The sequence below is a fragment of the Penaeus japonicus genome, unplaced genomic scaffold, assembly GCF_977035675.1.
Source record: "Penaeus japonicus unplaced genomic scaffold, GWHDUDI00000001_assembly GWHDUDI00000015, whole genome shotgun sequence".
Lineage (NCBI taxonomy): Eukaryota > Metazoa > Arthropoda > Malacostraca > Decapoda > Penaeidae > Penaeus > Penaeus japonicus.
The window spans coordinates 18,659,203-18,669,202 of NW_028234417.1; the positions used below are offsets into that span (position 1 = coordinate 18,659,203).

The 10,000-nt window shown below is 39.3% G+C and overlaps 1 protein-coding gene across 8 annotated transcripts in view; it reads left to right on the forward strand.

The window, feature by feature from the left end:
• The window catches only part of LOC122267335 (uncharacterized), a 25,859-nt gene that overhangs the window by 15,462 nt on the left and 397 nt on the right, over positions 1-10,000 (forward strand). For 7 of the 8 annotated variants that reach the window (XM_043037392.2, XM_086544659.1, XM_043037388.2 and 4 more), the window contains 12 exons: positions 2,154-2,267; positions 2,364-2,580; positions 2,702-2,907; positions 3,264-3,386; positions 3,504-3,674; positions 3,777-3,890; positions 3,989-4,117; positions 4,228-4,326; positions 4,433-4,609; positions 6,599-6,769; positions 8,634-9,604; positions 9,736-9,873. In XM_043037392.2, coding sequence (XP_042893326.2) covers positions 2,154-2,267; positions 2,364-2,580; positions 2,702-2,907; positions 3,264-3,386; positions 3,504-3,674; positions 3,777-3,890; positions 3,989-4,117; positions 4,228-4,326; positions 4,433-4,609; positions 6,599-6,769; positions 8,634-9,604; positions 9,736-9,873 — 2,630 coding nt within the window. The remainder of the gene's footprint in view (positions 1-2,153; positions 2,268-2,363; positions 2,581-2,701; positions 2,908-3,263; positions 3,387-3,503; positions 3,675-3,776; positions 3,891-3,988; positions 4,118-4,227; positions 4,327-4,432; positions 4,610-6,598; positions 6,770-8,633; positions 9,605-9,735; positions 9,874-10,000) is intronic. The other variant, XM_043037386.2, reaches the window with a different exon arrangement.

Sequence of the window (10,000 nt, forward strand, 5' to 3'; positions counted from 1 at the left end):
ACTGATTGCTAGCAGGGCGCATCGGTACCTCCCCTGGTATAAGCCAATCCCACTCTTATGAAATAATAATGAAAGTCAAGTAATCCATTGTATCATATACGACCTCTATTCTGAAAGATCTTGTACAGTATCCAGAAGAAAGAAAATTGAATTCCAACAGAACTCAGCCATGATGCAATATGTGCGTCCTCGGGTTTGTTGCGAGCGCTGCGAGGATGCAGTTTACGCGTCCTCGTAGTGAAGGGGTTAACCCATTTGCGTTAGGCTGATTATTTGCCTAATGCAGCTCATGCTGTGAAGATAATTAGTGCACGCAGCCTCTATGTGTTTCTACAAATGCAACTGCAGTGTGTATATACATGAGTAACTATGTGAAGAGGGAGAGATCATGACGTGATACGACATCATCCAGCCGGAGGGAAATATTCAGATGAGGGGATATCACCTCATCAGGCATGAATGGTTTAAAATTTTGGTCCATTATAAAATGGTCTCAAAGTCCCCTTACCCTGCCCTCCCCCTCTCCTGTTTGGCTCTTTTATATGGTCACTAAATGTATCCTTCCCATATGTTCTGAGTCAGGTGATGTGATTCATAAGATTACATGCTGGTGACCCACATTCCTTTAACCCGTTAACGACGGATGACGTGTTTTTTCGTCATACATGACGCAGGAGCTTTTGCCTTACAATGGGCGTTATGACGTTCGGGGATTTTGGATCACTGTGTTATTTTATTGTGCTATGAGTAATAAGTGAGTGATGCTAACAATTGCAGTCATAATTATTGTAACTGCCGTAATATTAAGCAAAATGGGTTTCAACTCGCTTCCAAAACCTAGATGGCACCACTTTCTTCTAGCACCAGCAGGAGAGAGAGCCTTGAATGGCACCCATCTACGGTTTCTAGCAAGTACTATCTCTATAGAGGGATGGCACATCGCAAGTTGCCACGCTCTTTGAAAGAAGAAAGTGCAGCAGAAGAGGCAGGAGAAGAGACTAGAAACATGACAACAATGCCATAATGTGTGCCACTGTGTATAGTAGGATGCCTTTATTATTGGCACATCTGTCAAAAGCACAAGTTTCCTTCCTCTTCATTTTGGATGGTTATAAGTTTCGTGTTCGTTCGTGACTACAGAAATACGAAAAAATAAAGTTGTTTTTTGTCCCCCCCTAAAACAGTAATACTTCTATTACATTGAGTATAAAGAAAAAAAATGAGTTGATATGGACCCTGAACTACAATTTTAGTCAACTGCAGAATTGATGGAACCTGTGATATGACAGATATAAATTTCTAAAAACAGTAAAACACACACAAAAACAAAACACAAAAATGGATCTAGCTCTACAATGAGTAACTGAAAGGGAGTGGGAAAAATTAAATTATGTGGCAGAAGCTGCCTCGATCAGAAATAAAACTCATCCTGGAGCCTGCATAAGCAAATCTATGCCCCGTCGGCAATGGGTTAAGCATATATAAGCATTTTGTATGTTTTGCTAATGCTAAGTAGCATTGTGATAATTTCAAAACATTCCACTACATACCTTGGAAAGGGACAATGGAAGTTAAAATATAATGGTGAAAAGAGATTTATCTAAAAGATTTTTGTCTAAAACTGATTAACAATACACACTGGACATTATATCAAAGCATCAGAATATAATGTCCTATCACATTGTGGACTTTTGCCATATATACACATTGTACATAGTTATATTTATATATACACACATTGCAGTTGCTTTGGTATGTACCTCCTTTTCTCTTTTGTCAAAAAAAGAGGTGAAAAAATATAAAGACACCTTTTTGTCACCCCTTTGAATGGGGCAGGTAAAAATCACTCAGAGAAGTTCAGCACAAGATGTGCGCGCTTGCTATATTGCCAGAATGAGCAGCATTAGGCAGATATATGCTGCTATGAGAGTTTTTTGCTAGCCTATTTAGTGTATGGTACTAATTTATTTTATTAATTTTATTTATCTGTGGATGGGATACATACCTGAATTAGAGTGCTTTCTGTTGTAATTCATGTCTAGAACATGTTCTTAGGTAATCAGATTGATTATTAAACTATTTATGTGTATTCAAAGTTTTGTGACTACTAAGAACTTTTCATATTATCTTACTGATAATATATAACATTTCAGGTTGGTCCAGAAGAAATATCACCAAGTGAACAAAGAAACATGGCGAGTGGGGTCGAATTTCTCAAGTCGGAGGACATCAGGCCTTCGTCTATTGCAGAGTCCTCCTTTGGAAAGGTAACACCTCACATTATTTTTTTTCTTCTTTCCAGCTCTTGTTAGTATGTCTTTATGTGAAATTTGATTCTATATGGTTTCATTTTCTATTTCTAGGTACTGTTTCAAAATATCCAGGCTACTTACACAGCAGACTCTGATATTGCTGTTTCATACGTGCTAACACCAAGTGTGACTGCTAAATCTTCTGATCGAGTAGCACTCTACCGAGTAGGCTTTGGGTCACCGCAGGATTACCTCTGTTATGAATGGGCACCGACACCAAGCAAAGATCACACAACAAATCAGCTGCCCATTACAGTAGTCTTCAAAGGTTAGTCTTTACAGTTTATAATAGCTCTACATTGGGTTTACATGATTTTACTGTTGTAATGTGATACATAAATCACCTTTTTTTTAATGTTCTTCTGATTTCTTGTCCATTGTTTCAACAGCAAATTCTTTGCCAAAGGATGCTGGTGAATTTTTCCAATTCTGCTATGTCACACATGAGGGTCAGATTGTGGGTGTGTCCACCCCTTTCCAACTTCACCCTGTGGGGTCCCTGGGGGTAAACAACGTGTGTGGTGTGGATGATGGCGAAGATGGAATGGTGGTGGTGTGCTCTAACGAGAGTGTTCTACATGACAAAATCAATATGGTAGGTGACTGGTGCCATTCTTTGAAAACTATTGTTCTTAACCTATTGAGGACAGGTGTCATGACAAATGTGACGGCACCAATTAGGCCTAAAAGATGAGTATCAACATTGGGATCTCTTGTGGTGGATTTATGGAAAAATATTCTTTAGGATAGCCTGTAATGCCTAGGTGGAGGAGAGAGTATTTCCTTTGTCCATCTAATTTTTAGCCTATGCTGCCTGTCCTGACAGTTAGGTTGATAGGGGCCCCATCCACAATTGGTTAAGCTGTCAGGGCCCCCCAAAAATATATTAATTAATTTGAAATACATTATCTGTATTTTGTAGTAATGGTATATGAATATACTTATTTCCAGTTGTCAAAAGAAAAGGACAAGTTACTTGGAGAATTCTCAAGCACACGTGAAATTCTGGAGCAGAAAGAAAAGTTGTTGGAAGACAAGACTCAACAGCTCACCATGTGTCAACACCATCTGCAGGTCAGGATGGAAGATCATGTCATCACAAAATTCTTTTCCTTGTCATATATTTTTGGAGTATGAAGGCACTCATCACCACAAACATTGCTTAGCTCTGTCTACATTTTGAATACACAGGCCTTGGAGACAAAGATGAAGAAGGAATCAAGTGAAAAGTGTGAGCTCATGGGTCGTGTGGGTCAGGTGGTGGAGGAGAAGGGCCACCTAGAGGACAGAGTCAAAACGCTGGACCGATCTTTGGCCGCTGCCACAGCCAAGACAGAAGAATTGGAGCAAAAACTACAGACTGTATGTTTATATCTGTTTTTATGTATTTTGTTTCTGGTGCAGATTTAAAAGTTTAGTAAATGGCTTAGATTCTTATTGATTATCAATCTTTCTCTTTTCCAGATTACCACAGAGAGGAACAAGATCCAGGATGAGTTATTGCAGATTCGTAAACAAAAGGAGCAGTTAGACCTTGCACTCCAGGAAGTGAAGCAGGAGTTTGCAAGCTATTCTCAGGTAGACATCTCATGTGTTGGTAGATATTTTTCTGGTGCTATTACCATGTGCCTTCTATCTCTCTCTTTATACTTTTTAATGCATATTCTTTTCCATAGACAACCAAAGGGGAGCTGGAGAAGCTGCGTGAAGACCGGGATTCTATGGCGAAAGAACTGGAATTTTGGACTTCTTCCGCAGCCTCTGACAAAACAGAGAAGAATTCACTGGCCCTTAAATGTTCAACTGTAAGTTTAAGATACTATATTCCTAGTCCCTCTACCCAAAGACATGAAACAATCATTAGGCAGTCGGTAATAGTTCCAATTCTGAAATTATTTCATTTTCATTTTTGCAGATCAAAGAAGAACTTATCTTAAAGTCAGAAGAGATTGAAAAGGCCAAGAAAACTAATGAAGAGCTGGAAGCCAAGCTTACTGAGGCTGTTTTAGAGCTGGTAAGTTTTTGACAATTTTCTAGACCCAAATTTTTTATGATCGTTATTAGACAGAGTATCTATGAAACTTCTTATACAATTTTATTTTTATTTTGCTTATCTTTAGACACAGTTAAAAGATAACTTAAAGGCTACTGAGGAGAAGCTGGAGGCTGCTGAAGAGGAGAAGAATATACAGAAGGAACGACAAGTGGTTATTTCACAGGACAATGAACAGCTGAAGGTTACCATTTCACAGTTGAAGGAGAGGATTGAAAATGCTGAGCAACTGGAGAGTGCTGAGGCAAGTTTTCTCATTTCTCAATTTATATAGGGTTTTCCTACCTCATGTGAAAAAGATGGTAGAATGCAGTAACGCATTTAATATAAAAATACAAATTTTACCTCCCTGACCAAGTCTCGGTCAGGGAGGTAAAATTTGTATTCCTACCTCATGTTTTGCCTCTAAAGCCAAATATTAATTGTTGACAGGCTTGGGGGCTACAAACACATTTTATTTGACTAGTGTAAATACACATAAGATTAAGACATATAGTTTTGCTGATTTCTTTGTAACTGAAGCACAGTTTTCCTGTTTGAAAATATAGACAAATCTGATACAAAGAAAATCATTACAAAATATAGTTGATTCTATAACCAATTGTAAACGGGATAGATTTGCATGCTCATAGAAGTCATACTAGCACAGTGGCACATACCAGGAGCTGCACATGGTCAGGGTCACCTTCCTATTCTCAGTATGCCTGCACATACAGCATCACTGGTACTTAAAAGCAGGAGGGTGACATCTTTTTATAAGTCATCACTATATAATGATAGTACTTGTTAGAGGCAATGGGTGGGCGCCTTTCAAGGCTTTCTTTCCTGCTGGTGCTAGGAGAGTTGCATGTATATTTGGGTCTTTAACCCATTCGCACCGGTTGACGTCCTATTATGTGATCAGAAAATATCCCCAGTTTTGGGTGATGTCTTGAAACGTGTTTTATTACCTAGTTCCAGGCAGGGCAGTTGTGGTATGCTGTGATGTCATGAATATATTGCTAGATTGTTCTTAGATATAACTTTTTTTCATAATTTCTTAGTCTCTGTTACTTTAGTTTAGGTGATTGAATGTCATAAAATGTGATATTACATAAAAGAATGACATCATTTCTGCTGCTGATCAGTTGAATAAAAGGATCTGAGTCAAAAAAAAAAAAAAAAAAAAAAAAAAGATAAAAAATTGCTAAAGTAATACTATTTCTAATTTGTCTATTACCTGTGATGTCAAATCACCTCGCATCACGAGGTACGTGTTCATACATGTATGTACATATATGATTGTTTATATTGTTCTTTTCATTTTGGAAAAAAAAAGTAAAAATCATCTATTTTGATACCAAAAGAATGCTGCCACTTTCCATTGATATTGTCACATAGAAATGAATAATATAGGCAAAGTTCAATAAAGTAACACTAGAAAAATATTGCTGCAACATGTTTTCGGCTAAAATATCTCCTCTGAACATGGCAATAGTTTTTCATGCCTTTACATTGTAGAAGCAATCATGCAAACAATAAGAATAAGTTGCATGAAAAATGCTCTGAGACATTCATCACAGCTTCTTGCAGCAGGAAAACACCTCAGAACGAAGTGTTACACTTGAAATCTTCCCTAAGGAAGCGGGAAAAGGCAAAAATATGTCCCATCGTGAGTGGGGTTATAATAGATTTATTTTGGTGACTATTATGGCAATTATAGTAATTATAATTTCAATTAATAACTAAACAACATCATGTAAGTCATGACACCCGTAAATTGAAAAACAATTTAGGCACCTAAGAAATCAAAGGTAATATGCCTCTGCAAATGATACTTCTCAAAGTTATTGTATTTACGTTTTCTTCAAATTGACTTAAAAAAGTATGTACAATTTGAATCAAATGTTAAATTCTTAATTAGAGTGCATTTTGCTTGATAATCTGTTCAGTGAAGTCTTGTATACTGTTCTTTAATTAAATTGCAAGAGTGATCAGTACTTTTCCGTAAATCTACTTTTAGGGTTTGTAGACTAAAAGGGTATTCACTTATATTATGTATTAGATGGTGATATATTTTTCACCAATAATTCATGAAGTCTGTTTAGATCATGGAGCAGGAAAAAACAATTGGTATGACTACAAGTCGATCTCTCTCTCCCTCTCTCTGGTGTTGGTTTGTGTGTGTCTTTGTGTCTTTCAGCCATAGTTCTTTTAAAACTTCTATTAACATAATATATCCCTCCTCTCTCAGGATAGCGAGCAGTGCCGAAGAAGAGAAGCAGCTGAAAGAATTGCCAGTGACCTCAGCAGCAGGTTACAAACAGCCAAGGCAGAATATCAGTCACTTGCCTTCACCAATCTGCGGCTTGTAAAGAAAATCAAGAAACTTCGCCAGTCTCTGAATCCTGACAATGATGTCACTGTAAGTCCTTCTTATGTAGGTTACATGATATGGGCTGCTGTAGAAAATAATGCATTTATTTATTGCTCCTCCTTGAATCCTATATTTGTCAACATCTGCCTTTAACCCTATGACGACAGTGCGTCACACCCATGTGACACAGCTAAATTCCCAATGCCGGGGCGTCATGCCATTGTGACGTTTCCAATGCAATATTGCAATAGCCCGGGGTAGGGGTTTTCACTTATCGCCGTGCCCCATCAGGAAAGGGTTAATGTTCTGGTGAAATTAATGAGTAACATTTTATTGTTCAGTTGTAAGTATTGATGTTGAAATCTCATGTGTTACTCTAGCAGGCATCTTGACTATATGGTAATTTGCAGTTTTTCAGAATAATTTCACATTGTGCAGTACACTTGCCTTCTTTTTGGTGATTGGGGGTTGGGAATGGGATCCAAGTGTCAGTCACATTACCTTTGTGTTGCCATTGTATGTTTTTTAATGTTATCACTCAATGTTTCATCTTATTGATATTTGCTTTTATTTTTTATTTATTTACTCTTTTCAATTTTTTTTTATTAATAAATTATTTCTTTTGTATGAAGTAAAATGAGCACCATCTTCAAAGATGTAAAACAATTTTTTTTTGTATTAACCCATTTAGTACAGGTGTCATGACATACAAGTCGGCACCGATTAGGCCTATAAGACGGGAGTCAATGCGTACAAGACGCGACATCGAGATCTGCTCACAGTTGAAGCGCGCACACAGTCATAGAGTGTTATGGTTGTAACGGCGCTAGCTGTAGAGCTACAGCGTTCCAAAGTCAGCCTAAACCCTCATTTTATGATGGATTTATGGAAAATTAATGTTTGAGCTAGTCTGCGCTACCCGGAGGGCTGAGAAAACCCTTCCCCCGTCCCTCTAATTATTGGCCGGTGTCGCTAGTGTCGTTGACCACCCGCCCTGACGACCAGTTCGGACGTTAGGCAATGGGTTAATGTGTAAACAATTTGGTGGTTATGCCTCTGCCTGGACGTTTCACCAATGTATTTCGAAATCTGAGGCTGCTGAGTTGGTGACCAGCCACTACACATCTGATGTGGCAGGAAGACCAGCAAAGCCATGACATGAATGTCACATCCTTCATCTCAAGGGGTTAACCCCTTCAACATGAGGACGCGTATACTGCGTCCTCGCAGCGCTCGCGTCAAACCCGAGGACGCGCATACTGCGTCCTGGCTGAGTTCTGGTGGAATTGAGTTTTCTTTCTTCCGGATACTGTACGAGATCTTTCAGAATGGAGGTTGGATATGATACGATATATTACTTGACTTTCATTATTATTAATTTATTACATAAGAGTGGGATTCGCTTATACCAGGGGAGGCATTGATGGGCCCTGCTAGCAATCATTTTATTATTTATTTATGGAACATTATGTAAATATATTAAACACATTATGATTAGTTTACCATACTATTTCAATCGTTTTCTTTGGTTATCTGAGTGAGGCCTCCCACCAAGGTCACTCTTTCCATCTTCCTCCCAACCCATGTAAATAACTTGTCACATGCATATGGGGGAAGAGGTTAACCATGCATATTTTGATGTATAACACAAGATGATTATGTTGAGGTTTTGGCTTTAAACTTGTAGAGGTTTTGGCTTAAAACTTGTCATATTCAGTAGCGACGTTTAAAATTTGGCGCGCGCCGGCAGCTCGGATACGGCGTGAGGGGCGTTTTCTACTGCCCATAGTCAAGGGGTTAAGCAGGTAGATGTAGAGATGAAAGAATCCTAGTGTTAGGAGTGTTCATTATTTTTCTAACCATAACCTTTTCTTGACAACATCCAAGCTACAGATATACTTACATCTTTCAGAAGATGTCAGCCATGACAGAATCGGTGTCCTCTCAAGGCAGCTCATGGCTCCAGGTCAGAGATGGTGAAGATTGCAGTGATGACATGAAGGATTTAGAAGTGTCAGATAGACCCACAGACCAAGATGTTGCTAGCATGTTACAGTCATGCTCATCAGCATTAACATCATGCACAAGTTGCTCTCAGTCCACCCAGCAGTTAAGTGAGACCATGCACCGTAAAATGGAGGACATTGTGGTGAGGCTCACCTCTCAGATTGAGTCTCTGAAATCCCAGCTGGAAGCCCGTCAGCCTGAAACCATGGCATGCAACAGAGACACAACCTCTGGCTTGGAGCAGCAGTTGGAATCTCAGCAGCCTAAAGAGGAACTCCAACAGAAAGAGGAGGAAGCAGCACAAGAGGAGGAAGCTGAGCAAGTAGAAGAACCTCTGGAAACACAGTCTGTTCTGCAGGAAGAGGAATCCATTGAGCAACAAGAACAGTTCCAAAGCAGCCAGAGGTCATCCATAGAAAGACAGTCTGGTTGCAGTGTTGAGCAGCAAGTTTTATATAGCAACAGCTTCCTGCCAGCTCAACGCACAGCACCTGTATTCCTCCCAGAGCCAGAGATGCAGATTGCATGCTTGCCTCCCCAGGATCCTTTAGGTGGAAACCTTCGACCCTCAGCACCCTCCCCAACTCCCTCAATGTACTCTCTACGAGCGCAGGCACAAGCAGTGGTCAGCTCTCCCCCTCGAACTTCATTGGTTGTCCCTCAGCCTGCACTTGCTCCTCATGACCCCACTGGTTCCAATCTCCCTCCCCCTCTACTGCCAGAGACCACGCCGACTGCCCGTCAAGCTGCTGTCATGAGCCAGTTCTCAAGCCAGCAGTTGACCAGTGGACTAGGACATGAATCTGATGATGATGATTTCCATAGCACCAGTGATAATGATGAGGGCACCTCTTTAGCAGCATCCCATGAGAATGGGTGAGTGTTTACTTTTGCCTATAGATATTAAACAGCTTTACACTTGCCACTTGAATTGCTTAAATCTGGCAGTCATATTTTTTTCTGTTTTTCCTTGAACAAAAATGATTAATACTCAAAATTTCTTTTAGAAAACTGATTGAATGTCCAATGTGCACCTTGTCCTTCCAATCTGGAGCTATCCGTCTTCTTGAGGAACACATCAACTCACACTTGGAACACGTTTGTCCAGTATGCTCTGTGGCTTTCCAGCGAAACAACCAGAAAAAGTAGGTTTTGAGCAATACTGTTGTGTGAGTCTTAGAATATATATTCATGTTAATTTGATATCACAGTATACAAAGGAACTATAATATTTATGATTGTTGGGAGTAAATGGATAGAGAGTATATTGTA